The sequence below is a fragment of the Manacus candei genome, unplaced genomic scaffold (genome assembly GCF_025592945.1).
Source record: "Manacus candei isolate 608988 ecotype Guabito, Panama unplaced genomic scaffold, ASM2559294v1 h1tg000049l, whole genome shotgun sequence".
NCBI lineage: Eukaryota > Metazoa > Chordata > Aves > Passeriformes > Pipridae > Manacus > Manacus candei.
The window spans coordinates 29,899,372-29,914,965 of NW_026138097.1; the positions used below are offsets into that span (position 1 = coordinate 29,899,372).

Below are 15,594 nucleotides of genomic sequence, written 5' to 3' on the forward strand. Positions count from 1 at the left end.
GGAACCTTTGTGGCGCCCCCAGCGGACCCTTCTGGAAGCGTCCGGCGCGGGGGGAGGCGGCATCCCCCAGTTCGCGGGGCGGGGAGGGAGGATCTCCTCCATGGGGGTGGAATATGGGCGCTGAGCGCGGCAGTAGCGGACCGCATTGGGTGGCGTGAATGCGGCGGAGTGAAGATAGACACACGACGAAAAAAGTGTACGCGGCACTTCTCTCCGGAGCGCCTTCAGAAAGGTTTCTGTCCCCCACCCCGCATAGCGAAGTGGTACTGCCCTTCCCTATAAATCCCGTGGGACAAGGGTGACTGTGGGTTGGTTTGTGTGTGTTTGTTCGTGCTTGCGGTGTCCAGCGCCGTCCCCTGGAAAAAAGTTTCTCCTGGGAGGAAGAACAAGAGCTCCTCCGGGACGTTTCCCTGGGCGCAGGCTCCCGGGCGGGCGGTCCCTGGCAGGGACGTCCCTGCCTGCGCCGCCCTTGAGCTGTTCCGAGATGCTCCCGGGTGGGGGGGGCTGTGGGCTTACATGGACACTGCGCTCCTGCCCCGAAACAGTGTAACCGCGTCCCTCGGCCTCTCAGCAACTGTAGCATGTCCCTAGGGTCTGGGAATCAGCTAAAGGAATATAAGGGAGGGGGTTGTTTGGTTGGGGTTTTTTGGTTTTGTTTTGCTTTGTTTCGAATGTCCTCTCTATTTGATATAACACACTGCTTTATCTCAAGTAAGCGTTTAATAAAGCTCTTAGTGAAAATACTCTTTGTCATCCCCCAGGTGCGATGTCCGAGGCGGTAGCGAAGAAGAGCCCGGCGCAGGATGGTGAGGGCAGCTCCAGGAGGAGCAGCTGGGGGCTGCTGGTCACGGCTGGGGTCGGTGGGACTCTGGTGGCCCTCTATGCTGTGGTCACCCCCTTTGTGACCCCAGCCCTGAGGAAGGTGTGCCTGCCCTTTGTTCCTGCAACTGCCACTCAGGTCCAGAATGTGCTGAAAATGTTGGAAAATAGAAGTGGCCCCCTAGTTGACATTGGTAGCGGGGATGGCCGCATTGTAAGTTATGGGCATTGCCTTCTTTTCATACCGTGTCTCAAAAAAGTACCAAATTCTGTAGCTGTGGCTGCCGTTTTCTCATACTTACGAATGTTTTGTCTTTGGCATCCAGTGTTTTTGTTTGAGTCTTATGCAAAGGATCAAAGTTGAGAAAGTTTAGGTGAGTGATAAATACTTTTTGCTCCAGTCTTGCAGCTTGACCAAGGCAGCATACAAAATGATAGCCTGGTCGTGGTGACTGGAGGGAATTGCACTGCATTCACATGAACAGATGCCATGAAAATATTGGTGCTGTGATTCCACATAGGTGTATAGCTGCAGCAAGTGACGCTGTGAGATTAAATAGCGCTGTGCTTTTGGAGCTGCAGTTCAAGCTTAATGTATAAAGGTGACAAGAGAAAAGGAGAATGAGAAATGACTGATAGATTACAAGAATAAAAATTCATAGTTCATCAGAAGTTTCCGGATTAAAACTTGTCAGTAACCTTTTAAATTATGTCTTAAACCTTTATTCTAGAAACTGGTGTCTTTTTGTATTTTTTTTTTTTAAATATAGATCGAGAGATTACTTTCAGACTCTTGCTGTTAGTATGTCATTTTGGCTTTGATTCAGAGGTTGCTCAAGTTCCTACCCCTCACTGCTTTTCAAATAAGTGGCCTAATTTTGAACATTTTTCCTTGTGTGTTTCACTGTTCTCTCCATGGTCAATTTTGGTACTGTTTAATTCCAAGATAGTGTTGTGAATGTGTTTAATTAAACTTTTATGTAAGTCATACGTGTACTACAAGGTCACAGTTTTGCCATATGAATGTTTACAAATTCATTTTGTTTGTCTGAATATACTAATTTCAATTGGATTAGTCATAATAGTAAAATGCAGTTTTGAGTTTCTGCTCACTATACTACACTATACTCTTGGGCATCTAAACCTGAGTGACTTACACAAGTGCTTTCTTTTGATTTATATTTTAAATAAAACTCTGTGCTACTGTTTAGATGAATAGACTTTTATGTTTCTAAGTGAAAATTTGTTTTCTTTCTTGCAGGTGATAGCAGCTGCAAAAAAGGGATTCAAAGCTGTTGGTTATGAATTAAATCCCTGGCTAGTTTGGTACTCCAGATACAGAGCCTGGAGAGATGGAGTACATCAGAATACCAAATTTTATATTTCAGACTTATGGAAGGTAGGTAGTGAAGTATGTAAGAAGGAATCTGCTATGACTGAGAGATTTTCATAGTTTGGAAATATTTTCCTGAAGGAACTGGAATGCTGACTGGCAACAAGGTGCTATACTGGGCTTTGAGCAAAGTACTTGTGCTGGGAGTCAAGTTTCTATGGGCTTACTGTGCTGCTCTGCTGGTTCTGTGCTTTGTTAATGTGCTGCCCTTTATCCATAAAGGCTCCTGGAGCAGGCCTGTGGCTGGTGAATTACGTGGGGCTTTTTTTGTGGGTTTGGAATTTTTTTTTATTTTTTTTTTTCAGAGAGGAACATAGGAAAACTCCATGGCACTGACTGGAAGAACCCAGGCACTAGAATGCCTGGTATGTTTTTATAACTAGCTAACATTTAACAAAAACTTAAACTACACATGATTTTAACATTTACAGAAGCTATGAAAAAACTCCAAACTTAGATATAAATAAAATCATGTAGGTATTTTCTAAATTAATTCTTCCTGTGCTACTAGGATTGGTGCCATGTTCTTGGCCAGACAGTAGAATTTTTTACTGTTCAGCAATATAAAGTTTTCTTTATGTGGAAATTTATGTGATGAAAAGTTGACATGGGATCTCCTTTCATATTTTTGGTCTAAATGCCTACTGGAAGAAGTGCAGCTAGAGGGGTGGGGAGAAAAGAATGGTGAGAACGTCTCCAAATATAAATGCCATTTTCATTAAGACTCGTTCTCAATTTTTATTTTAGGTTTCTTTTTCCCATTATACAAATATTGTTGTTTTTGGCGTACCTCAGATGGTAAGTTTACTATTTTTACACTGTTTAATTATTTTAATACCAAGGCATTCAGTGATAGTACATTTATCTGCAAAATGAACCAACCTGTAGCAGGTCACAGGTAGTCAGTAACAATCACAGAATGATAGAATGTTAAGGGGTTGGAAGAGACCTTGAAGATCATCTAGTCCCATCCTCCCTGCCATGGGGAGGGGCACCTCCCACTAGGTTGCTCAAGGCTTCATCCAACCTGGCCTCGAACAGGGCACCCCCAGCTTCCCTGGGCAACCTGTTCCAAGGTCTCACCACTCTCACAGGAAAGAATTTCTTTCTACTATTTAACCTAAATGTCCCCTCTTTCAATTTGCACTCATTCCTCTTTGTCCTATCACTTCAGTTCCTGCCTAAGAGTCCCTCTCCAGCTTCCCTATAGGCCCCCTTCAGACACTGGGAGGTTGCTATGATGTCTCTACACAACCGTCTCTTCTCCAAGCTGAACAGCCATAACTTTCTCAGCCTGTCTTTGTAGGGGAGATGCTCCAGTCCTTTTATCAATTTCATGGCCTTCCTTTGGACTTGCTCCAACAGTTCCACATCCTTATGTTGGGAGCACCAGAACTGTACACAGTACTCCAGATAGGGTCTCACCACAGCAGAGAGACAGAATCATATCCTTCAACCTGCTGGCCATGCTGCTTTTGTTGCAGCCCGGGATTCTGTTTGGCTTTATGGGCTGGGAGTGCCAGCTCATGTTGAGTTTTTTGTCAACCATCACCCCCAAGTCTTTCTCTGCTGGGCTGTTCCCGATCACTTCTCTACCCAACATGTAGGTGTGTCTGGGTTTTCTGTGACCTGCGTGTAGGGCCTTGCACTTTGGTTTGTTGAATTTCACGAGGTTTGCATCAGCCCACCTCTCAAGCCTGTCAAGGTCCCTCTGGGTGACATCCTTTCCCTCCAGCATGTCAACTGCAGCATACAGCTTGGTGTTGTCACTGAACTTGCTGAGGGTGTGCTTGATCCCAAATAATAATATTTTGCTATTTCATTGTTGCTTCTTAATGTCCATGATAAAGCCTGGTAAAACTTGTGACAGTATGCAGACTGAAGCTCTGAAAATACATCTGGTTTTGAGAAGAATTTTCTGTCCATTCGTTTGGAATCAAATGAAAACTGCTGTGCTAAAGTTGCTTGGAGGGAAGCCAATAAATTGGTTCTTGGAAATTTCAGTTTTGCATTCTGAAAAAAGGAGTTTGCAGGGAGAAGATGAAGTAGGAAATTCACTACAACTGATTTTTGGGAGCCTTGTTAGAGGAGAGTATTAAACTTTGCTTATGTTCTCCAAAAACCAGATCACCTCAAGTAGGCCAGCAGCTGATATATATTGAAATGACCCCTTGTCCACGTGTGGATTGTGAGGGTTTGGGAAGGTACACAAATACTTCAAGTAGCTCTCTAGCCTATGTTCAGTGTGTCCCTGGGGAAAATGCATTCTTTAAAACTGGTGAAGAAATTGAGTTACATGGACTGCTTTAGTGCTCTCCTGCTTGAGTTCCAGCAGGGGGCAGTACAAACGTTTGGATTTGCAGTCAGGAATTCTGCCGTGGCACCGAGGGGGAAAAGTATGGGTGAAGAAAGCAGCTTTGGTGAATTAGAAATTAACAAATGCCCTGGGAAAACGTGGGTAATCCCAGCAGAAATACTGACTTAACTTTAAATGTACTAAAGTGGGATAAATTAGTAGCAGCTGTGATAGAAAGAGTAACTGTAGGGCTCAGGAAAACCTGTAAATCCTAGGCTAAATTCTTTCAGTAGAAATACTGTCATAAATGCAACAGATGCAAGCATACAAACCTGTGTTTCCTGAGCATTCATTTGTTTATGATCCCCTTTAAATTTACTTCAGTCACAGCCCTCTGGAGTGACTGAATTAAGTTTTTTAGAAGCCTTAATACATTTTTTTCTTTTTTTTTACCAAGGACAATAGATTTCTTTAGCTTTTTTAATAATGCTGGTCTGATTTGATGCTGCCACACAGTGCTTTTGTTTCATATGCAAGACTAGCTTACAAAACTTGGATTTATTGATCTTCAGGGAAGACTAAGATCTCTCTTATTCTTGCAAGCATCTGGGGGAAGGTGCATTTGCTTGAGTCATTGTAGAGAGAGAGAGACTTTTACTTGTTCAGGTTGGATGATGGAATTCTTACCAGGTGTTCATGTTCACAGCTTTTGTGTATTTAACTGATTATATACTGTTCAAAAGGTTTACTGAACTATCTATCCCAGCCTTTGCCTGACATAATATACATAAAATACAGTATGATTTAACACCTAAAATAGCTGATTTAGATTTAAAACTATAGATTTAGCTTAAAAAGTATTTTGAGTGGTTCAAGGATGCAATTCTTCCTGTTTGAACTATTAATGATGTTTTCTAATTTAAGGGAACATAGATATGCAGTTTCACTAATTTTCATAATAACTCATTAAAAATTAGGCCATGTCTCTATTTGTAATTTCTGTAACAAATTAGACCTTCTTCTACTGCTGTCTCCCCTTAGTTTTAGGTACCATAGTGGGCTTATTTTTCTAGTTTGTTCAAGGTGAGGTAGCAAAAATGTTTAAAAGCATTTACAGTATGGATGAAATCAGAGCATAGAATGCTTAAAAATATTTGGAGGCAACTCTTTGATATATTGGGTCTATGACTATAATAATGTTCCTAAAATATTCTCTTGTAAGCTTAAATGCAACTATAACAGGATATTACATCAAAGGCACACCCCACATGTATGTGACAGCGTAAGTTTACCTGCACCATTTGGAAAAACATTTTTTTCAGTCAGTCTTGTTTTCTAATAATGTTCTGGTTTTTTGTTTTTGTTTGTTTTGGTTTGTTTGTTTGTTGTTTTTTGTTTTGGTTTGGTTTTTGTTTCTTTTTTTTTCATTTTTGTGAAATTTTTATATATTTTATGTCTTAAGGTGAGCTACATTTGTAAATAATTACTATCCTTTTAACCTTTTGCTATCTAAATGTTGCATCATTATATCAAAGTAAATAGAGTTTTACACATAATAGAAGTAGCCTGTGGAGTTTGCTGTTGTAATTACTCATTCAGATACATACAGTATATAAGAATAAAAGGAACTCCAAATGGATGTGTACTGCTGATCTGCTTAATCGTGCCAATGCCATCAAAATTTCCGAAGGACAAAAATGGCTAAATCTGTTAAATTTCTCTTTTTTTTTTTTCTTTTTTTTTCATCCAGAACCTAATCACTATCTGAGATGAGAAAGAAATATCTTTGTATTCTAGGTGTGTTAATTCATTTCTCACTTAATTCATAGCAAAATTTACGAGGAGAGCATCTGACTGGGAAGGGTGTTGCTCTGTTCTAGAAAAGTAGTGGTATTTCCCTTGACTTTCGTATCCTCTCAGTTTCTGGGAATGGAGAAAAGCTAGACCATAGGTGTTCAACCAAGGAGAGTTACATAGTGGTATGTAGCAACATCCTGTTCTCTAGATTGGAGAGAGATCAGTTTGGTGGATGGACTACTCAATGGATAAGGATTTGACTGGATGACTCTGTCCAGTGGATAATGGTCAGTGGCTCAATGTCCAGATGGAGATCGATCACAAGTGCTATTCCTCAGGGGTCTGCCAGTCCTGCTTAACAACTTCATTAATGACACAAATGGTGGGATTGAGTGCACCCTCAGAAAAATTTGCAGATGACACCAAGCTGAGTTGTGCAGTTAACGTGCCTGAAGAATGGGAGGCCATCCAGAAGGACCTGGACAAGAGGTGGGCCCATGGGAACATCATGCAGTTCAACAAGACCAAGTGCAAGGTGCTGCACCTGGGCCGGGGCAACACTGGTATCAATACATGCTGGGGGATGAACAGACTGAGAGCAGCCCTGCTGAGAAGGACTTGGGGGTGCTGGTGGATAAAAAATATGAACATGAGCCGGCAATGTACACTTGCAGCCCAGAAAGCCAATTGTATCCTGGGCTGCATCCAAAGCAGTGTGGGCATCAGGTCAAGGGAGGGGATTCTGCCCCTCTGCTCTGCTCTGGTGAGACCCCATCTGGTGTACTGCATCTAGCTCTGGGGTCCTCAGTACAAGACAGATATGGATCTGTTGGAGCAGGTTCAGAGGAAGGCTACAAGCATGATCAGAGGGTGTAGCATCGAGGGCTGGAGCTCCTCTCCTATAAAGACAAGTTGAGAGAGTTGGGATTGTTCAGCTTGGAGAAGACTTGACTCTGGGGAGACCTTGTTGCAGCCTTTCAGTACTTAAAGTACTTAGAAGAGATGGGGACAGACTTTTTAGTAGGACCTATAGTGGCAAAAAAAGGGGTAATGGTTTTAAACTAAAAGAGGGTGGATTCAGACTAGATGTAAGAAAATTTTTATGATGGTGGAACACTGGCACAGGTTGCCTAGAGAGGTGGTAGATGCCCCATCACTGTAAATACGCAGTCATGCTGGATGGGGCTCTGAGCAACCTGATCTAGTTGAAGATGTCCCAGCCTGTGGCAGGGGGGTTGAACTAGACGACCTTTAAAGGTCCCTTCCAATCCAAACTATTCTATGATTCTACATTCTGTTTCATGCAGTGCTGCTGCAGGGACTTGCACGTGTTAACAGGCTGTGGATTCATCAAAGCTCAATTTCAATAGCATTTCACATACCAGCACTTCTCCATACAGTGACAGCAGAATGTTTGCTTTTAGTTGTTGTCTGTGTGATGTTTTGGGTGTCCTAGTATCTGTCTTCGGGTTAGACTGTAAATTATGAGCACTGGTGACATTTGAGTTCCACACAATAGCTCATGAACCTAGGGGTGTCAGAAATAGCATAAATTCAGAGAGCCGAGCTTTCATTCTCTACAGAGGAGAATCCCACTGAAGGGAATCATGAATTGGAACATGCAAAGTCTTTTCTTTGTCTTTTTTTTTAATTTAAGGGATAAGTTTTTGATTTAATTTTTAGAACTTAGATGTCACCAATTGGGCACAATAGCCATTTTCTAGTTTTAGATATTCTTTGTCAAGGTATCAAAGCCAAAATATATATCATACTTTTGTAAGAGTTTAAAAAAAATCCTCAAACCTTGGACTTCTCTTGAACACTTGAATTAGATTCTAAAGAGAATTTTTTTTTTTTTTACTGCTTCTGAAAGCTTTTTATTATTACTCAACAGATGCCACAGTTGGAGAAGAAGCTGGAAGAAGAACTTGAATGTAATGCCAGAATCATTGCCTGTCGCTTTCCTTTCCCCTGCTGGATTCCAGATCATACTACTGGAGAGGGAATAGACACTGTGTGGGCCTATGATTTGAAACATTATAGAAGATGTGAAACAAAATACTTGGAAATTACACCAGAGAGAGGATCCTAAACAACTAATTTGTTTTTTATACCGAAATTTTTAACTTTGACTTTACCTGTTGAAGATAAGATAGAGCCCCAGCATATGGAGATATATATATTCACTTAAAGAACTGAAGTGCACTGGTTATCTGAAAGCAAACAAAGGTTACTGAAAGATGTAGTTAAATGGCTTAATGCAGTGTCCTGGTTTAACTCCATCTGGCTATGAAGTACCACACAGGTGTTTGCCCCAGTTCTCACACTCCCCCCTTGTCATGGGAAGGAAAATTGGGGAAAAGATTATACCGTGGGTTGAGATAACAATAGTTTAATAATTGAAATAAATTTAATAATATTAAAATTTGCAATGAAAAGAGAGACAGAAAAAGACAGGAGTAAAACCCAAGAAAGATGAGTGATCCACAATACCATTACTCACCCCTCATTGACTGATGCCCATCCCATCCCAGAGCAGTAATTGGCCCTTCCTTGCCAACTCCCCCCAGTTTATATACTGGGCATGATGGCATGGAATATCCCTTTGGCTAGTTTGGATTGGCTATTCTGGCCATGCACCCTCCCAGCTTCTTGAACGCCTCCTTGTTGTCAGGGCATGGGAAACTGAAAAGTCCTTGGCTTGGGGCAGATGCTGCTCATCATCAACTAAAACACCAATGTTACCAGCATTGTTTTCATCCTAAATTCTAAGCACAGCATTCTACCAGCTACTAGGAAGAAAATTAATTCTATCCCAGATGAAACATGACATGTAGCTAGTAAAAATTATGAGAAAGTTTTACAGAAGTCAAAAGCTTTAATATGGAAAATGGGATAAAAACCATAGACCACTACTGTTAGGGGGAATTTCTATGTGAATAAAATGTTCAAATTGGTGAACTTAATATATTTATTCTTTCTGATGCTACATAGCATTTGGTGTTGGTGTTGGAAGCAGTGTGCAAGTGGCTTCTCAAATGAGCTGTAGTTCCCAAATGTCTTCATTATATGGCAAGTAGGCATAATACTGCATACACAAAACTGATCCAGGTAGACTATGATGGTGATACCAATTGTTCACACCTGAGCCTTGAATGTCTACCTTTAATAGTTGAGTATGATAAAAGAAGCAAATATAAGTTTATTCATTAACATAAGTACAGCCTCTCATTATATTACTGAATTTTAATTTCACTTGTTATGTGAAAACAAACTGCAGAAGTATGCTCTTACTGAACTTTTATTGGTATAAGCCTTTGCAGATGGCCATAATTTTTCCTAACCCCTCTGCTTCAGGAAGGGGTTTCAGAAGTCATTTACTTATCAGCGAAGTGTCAACATTTCTGTGTGCTCAAACTTTGGATAAAGGTATGGATGAGAGTTGCTTACTTGAATGTTTGAAGGCTGTCTATGATTCCAGAGCTAGTTCTTCCGGCTAGCTTGGCTAAATCTAATTGAACATCATTTAATTTATGATGGGAGATGAGACGGAAGGTTTTGAATCAGACTCCTTTTCCCTTCTACTTTTCTATACCATCTGATGAGATCTCAGAAACCCATGGTATCACTGCATGGCTTTTCCTTCTAAGAGAAGTAAGTTCTCCGTGTCCTTTTGCCGATGCTGGTTTGCAGTGGGGCACTGTCACTGCACTGGCATTTTCCTTTTCTACCATGGTTACAGCACTTTTCTGTTTTATAAAACATTATCTGCTTACTTGTTCTTTTTTCTGGTTCCTAAGTAAAGTTTTACTGTTTTCACCCAGTAACAATTGGTTAAAGCCTCTCTTGGCCCCAGTTAACATATAGCCTGTTCGTTAAGCAGTGACTATGTAAGTTTGTCAGACCTTTGCATATATGATAACCATAGAATGAAGTTAAACAAGCTAGGCAATTGTCACCTGACTTCAAGGCAGTCGTTATCACAACTAAAATTATTTCAGACCAAGAGAAGTGCTGAGACTGTATAATTTCAGATAAATACAAAGTCTGTGACATTTTATTATGTGTCAGGAGAGCAAATTTGCTGGACAATAGTATCTGGCTTGAAGAGAAGTTGTGTGCTATTTGGGATGCATAGCCTACAATGATACCAATACCCAGGCTTTTTGGTTTTGGTTGAGGGGAGAGGAAGGAGAATTTAAAATTCAAATCTACATTGAGGACTTGAAATGGAGCAGTGGCATGGTTTTGTCCTGATAAGGTATACGAAACAGGGAAAAAAAGGGGCAAATGTATCTGGAGTCTGCAAAGGAGAGGTAATTTCAGCCTCGCGTGGCAAAGCACAAGTGTAAATGTGGGGACTGTGTACTGAAGTACATTGGTTTCTGGTAAGCAGGCTTTTACAGCCTTTCACTGCAATGTTACATAAAGCATCTTGTAAAACTACACTATATTCTTTCTGTCATGATCTAAATGTTATGATTATTACACAGTGACAGCACAGTGGCTTATCTAAAATGGATGAATTTAATATCCCAAGGCTATAAAACTGGAACCTTAGACAAAGGAAATCTGAAATTATTTCTATTGGAAAAAGACCACACAAAGTGTAAATTAGCTAATTAAGCAGGGTCCTTCCTCAAATGATTATAAAGGAGAAGAGGACGCAACAGATTTTGATCAATTGAGTTGTGACCCATCTGCAGTGCAGTGCTTTGACCCAAGTTTCTGCAGTGCTGTTCACTACAGTTATTTTGTAGGGAATGAAGCAGCTGTTTGCTTTTTCTTCTGTGTTTGACTATATATTTTTCTATTGCCTTAATGTTTACCTGTTAACAGGTAAAAATTAATTTCTCATTTCTACCTGTGGTAATGGTTTTGGGATGTGCACTTCTTAATTGCCACCTACTGCTCCAGAAATACTTGTTAAGAGGGCGAAATAGAATTAATGATGTGATGGTCTGAGCTTTAGGAGAACTAAGTCCTGCCATCAAGGCAAGGAGGAATTTTTAAATGTTTTAATGTAAAGCAGAGGCCTGTTTCTTCCTCTGACCACTTACATTTGGGGGCCTACATTGAAATAGCAGTGATCTGAAAGTTTGGAATTCCTTACAATGTAAGGAAATGTGCTGTATTTCTTGGCTTAGGTGTGAAATGGAAAGCAAATTGCTCTAATTTACACAGGAGAACTGGGAAATCATTTTCTCATCATATTGCCTTCAATTTTTCCATCACTTTCTATGTTCTCCATTTGGATTGCAAGATTAAATACTTAACTGTGACTTCAGTTATCACTGTATGGATTATTATGTTGATACATTTCCAATTGCTAAGGTAATGTATTATGATTTTGTTGATATGCTACTTCAGAGTACAAATTTGTTTCTTCTGAAAACCAGGAAAGAGAACTGCCCTTATCGAATTACACTGTAGGTCTGAAGCCAAAAAGAGGAAATCTTCAAGCTACACATGCTGTTCAATACCAAAGTAATTCAGATACACAGAAAAAAACATAGTTTATTTTTGTTTGTATCTTCTAGTAGAATCACTTGCCTTTCGGGAGTTACATGTTTTATTCTCTTCTTGCCCTGCCAGATCTGAGCAAAAAAAGTTGTTACATTATTGAATAATTCTTTCCTGAAATACTGTAGAATTTTATTTTTTTGCAAATAATACAGGTCAGACTTTCTTTTTTTTTTTTTTTGTTCTTCCCTCTCCTCTCTCCTCTTTTTCTTTTCTTCTTATATTGAGACACATTATGTCCCTAGAGGTTTTGTGATGCAAGATAAATTGTACCAATGCAGCATCTGAGTGCTGCAATTCTAATTTTTTAGTTTCCCATTTCCATTTTGCATAAATTGGCTTTCTAGGAAAAAGGAGAGGGTTATGGCTACAAGAGAGCCATCTGATAGGCAGCTTGCTCGTTATACTGCATGGTCACTACAGCCACACAGCAATGTCAACAAAGCCTGTCCGGTTTTGTTTGGGAAATATACGCATATCATGTGACTTTTAGGCATTTCTGTATCACTGGGTGTATAGAAGTACTTGGCTTATCCTCTGGTCTGAGTATATTCTGTCAGTTAATCTAATACTGCTCCAATCCTCTGAGCTGCTGGTTTACTTCTGAGTCATGAGTTGTAGCCAGGTAAGAAGATACAGAATCCACTTTCAAATAAAGCACCACATTTCACAAATCAGTTGAATGAGTATGCTCTGTGGAAAAAAGTTTCAAAGCCCAGGCTTTGGGGAAGTCTTTTACCTTCCATGAAGGACAGACACCTTTCAGAACGCAATAGAGATCTGAATTCTGCATATTTTTTAAAAAAACTACTTGAGCTTTGCTTTTCTCAAGTGTGTGTTCTTCAAAATTTTTAGCACCTTAATACCATTCTAAGATCTGTAAGGGAAGTGAGCAGGGGCAACATTCTGGTTATCTTTCATATTTTGAACTGTGGGAGGAAAGGAGGAAAGGGATCTTATGGACCAAGTATGGCAGTTTTGTCTGTTTCAAAGGCAGTTTGACAGACTTGCCCATCATCTGTGCATACTTCTCATTGAACAGGAAAATCCATACTAAGAATAGGATGTGATGAGAATTCACTTAGACATGGATTCATGTCTGATACCATTACACTTGGACAAACTATTGATAGATTTCTTCATAGTTCTATAGTTTCGTTTTCCATGGTTTACAAATACTGAAGCATTTTTTCAAAAAAGGACATGAATCCTTCCAAGTAATGGTTCAGTTTTAGGTTGTCCTGTGCAGGGCTAGGAGTTGGACTTCAATGACCCTTGTTGGTTGCTTCCAATTCAGGATATTCTATGATTCTATGGTTGAAGAGGGCAGCCTAATATCAGATTTAATGCCAGTAAATTCTGCTTTGACTGATTTATTTTTCTTTTACATTTGACAAGATTGCAGTTCTCTAGGTTTAAAATGTAGACCCAACTTGTGTTCCAGAAGTAATATAAGTCTCTTCTAGAAGATTTCTTGAATTCTTGGTAAGACAGTGTGGCAACTATGTCTAACTTAAAAATTACCCTTGAGTGAGATTACTGAACATATTAATTCTGAAGCTTTTTGCTTTGCATGATAATCTTTCTTTTCACCCTTGTATGTTTTACTGAGGGAGACTTAGATAAGAATAACTACAATTTTTTCCCATTTTATTTCTGAATTCTGCCTCTTTATTTGTTTGCTTTTATTTTTTCATATTGTCTTTTTACAATTTGACTGTTTGACTTTCAGATCTTCTAATTTCCTTTTATTTTTTCCTTTTAATTAGGGTTTTTTGGGGGTGACTGGTTTTTTTTTGGTGTTGTTTTTTTCCCCAGCAACTTTCAGGAAGACTAAATATGTTATGGAATGTTCTTTTTCTCTCTAATGTTTTAACATGCATTTGACTAACCTTCTTGATTTATTTAGCAGTCTGTATGCTGACATAGCATGACTTTTGTTTCCAGTGGATGAAAGAAAAACACATCCACCCCAATGGTATTTAGATTGAAAAATAGCTTTGGTCTACAACAATTCTGGTTATTTAGGAGTTTTAAGTACCTAATTTCACTTTTTTATTATATTTCACCACTTGGCAAATGAATACAGGCTTTTTATCCCTTCAGTAGTTCTTTGAATTTGTGTTATTTGTTCAGGTGGGACTTTTGCTGACTTCTTTTTCTTAGTATAATATTGGGTTTTCTATTAGGGGCTTTGGTTGGAATGTCAGATGGATGTTTTTTCTGCAAGTTGATGTATAGACTGTATAATCACTGTGATGCAATCCAGTGAACTGCTAACATTGGTAAAAATGAAATAAAACCTGCTTACCAGTAAATGCACAGGGATATTTTTCAGCTTACTGTATATGTGTGGTTTTTAAAAGTAAATTAGGTTTTTGAAGGCCATATAAAACTTGTGGCACAAAGAGGTCTTTGCAAGGTCAGAAGAAGTAAATTACTGGCTTTCAACCTGAGGTTTGTGGCTACCTTCTGAGGAATCCACAAAAAGTAATTTAAAAAGCACATCTACTATCAGTAGGTTTATATTTGCTGCCCATGGTTGTATTCTTCCACTGGAAAATTTTAATGTGTCAGAAACGGTCATTTGAAAATCTCTGAACTAAAAATATGGGTTTACATAAGATATTAGCTAAATGAAAATGAGTTTTTCAAAGTGAGGAGTTTTTGGTTTTTTTCCTTTTCTGTTGTTCCTTGCCTGGATTGTTGATCTTTGAACCCCTGCAATGTACAAATGCATGAGCCTCTGTGTCTTTTCTGGTAAGCATGTAACTTCCTATTTTACTATGTGAGAGCAGTTGCATGGTTTTGCACATTCCCATTGCATTCTAATAATTCTATCTTTTTAGGTACTCTATGATATATATCACAGGTAATTTATGATATATACCCTGCTATAATGGTCTACTTAATTTTTTATTAGGAGCTGCTTAAACATTAAATTTACATCTTCAAAACACCTGATGAAGGCTGTCTAAAAAGCCAAGAGAATTTGTGAAACTCTTTAAAGATGTAATGTCTGTAGCTGTCCATGCCAGAACTCAGATTCAGAGAGACATAAACACCTCTCTCTTGCATATGCCTTCTTGATTTTTTTTTGATTGAAAATGGAAGTCTGAAGAGGAGACACGAAATAAATTATAAAAACTTGAGAAATAATGAAAGTTCTGGGAGAGAAAAATGTGAATGGTGAGGGATATAGCCAAAATCTAAGGGGCCTACTCTGTCACTATCACTCCAGCCTATAAGGTTTGATGATCTTTTTTTTTTTTTGATTTCCCTAAGATTATGCAGCTCTTCTTGAGCATATACTTCTTTTTCTCTCTTTCCTATTGTTTTTTCAAGTTCATCAGAGTGTACACGAATCGAAATAATTTATATGTCCAAGTGGGCCATTCTCTAAACTGTGTACAGTGACCTTCATCATCTGTGTTCATGTGTATTTTATTGCTGCTTCCTTCTTTTCAGTACGCAGAAACCAGATTTATACTCTGAATATCTTTATGCTCAATCTGTAAATCAGCTTTGTGGGTGTGATCAATACCAATTAAGTTTATTTGCAAACACAGATGTTGCACTGAAGTAATTCTAAAAAGAGTTTGAGCAGGAATGAAAAAATTAATGGTCATCATGGGAAAATACAAATGTTACTTAGTGATGGTAAATCTAAATTTAAATCTAAAATACTGATGTTATTTAGTGTTATTTAGGGATGGTAGAGTCTCCTGCCATTGAGGTACTTCTAATTTTAGTGGGCAGTGTGATG

General features: G+C 39.1%; 1 protein-coding gene across 3 annotated transcripts; it reads left to right on the forward strand.

The window, feature by feature from the left end:
• The first annotated feature begins 39 nt into the window (after positions 1-39).
• On the forward strand, positions 40-14,146 carry ATPSCKMT (ATP synthase c subunit lysine N-methyltransferase). Of its 3 annotated transcripts, none has more exons than XM_051799050.1 (5): positions 40-263; positions 762-1,033; positions 2,081-2,218; positions 2,960-3,010; positions 8,200-14,146. In XM_051799050.1, the coding sequence occupies exons 2-5, from the start codon at positions 767-769 to the stop codon at positions 8,395-8,397; spliced, it is 654 nt and encodes a 217-aa protein (XP_051655010.1). In that variant the 5' UTR covers positions 40-263; positions 762-766; the 3' UTR covers positions 8,398-14,146. The 3 variants fall into 3 exon arrangements, with proteins under 3 accessions (XP_051655010.1, XP_051655009.1, XP_051655011.1); XM_051799049.1 differs by having other exon boundaries at positions 40-232; XM_051799051.1 differs by having other exon boundaries at positions 40-196.
• Positions 14,147-15,594: the final 1,448 nt, after the last annotated feature.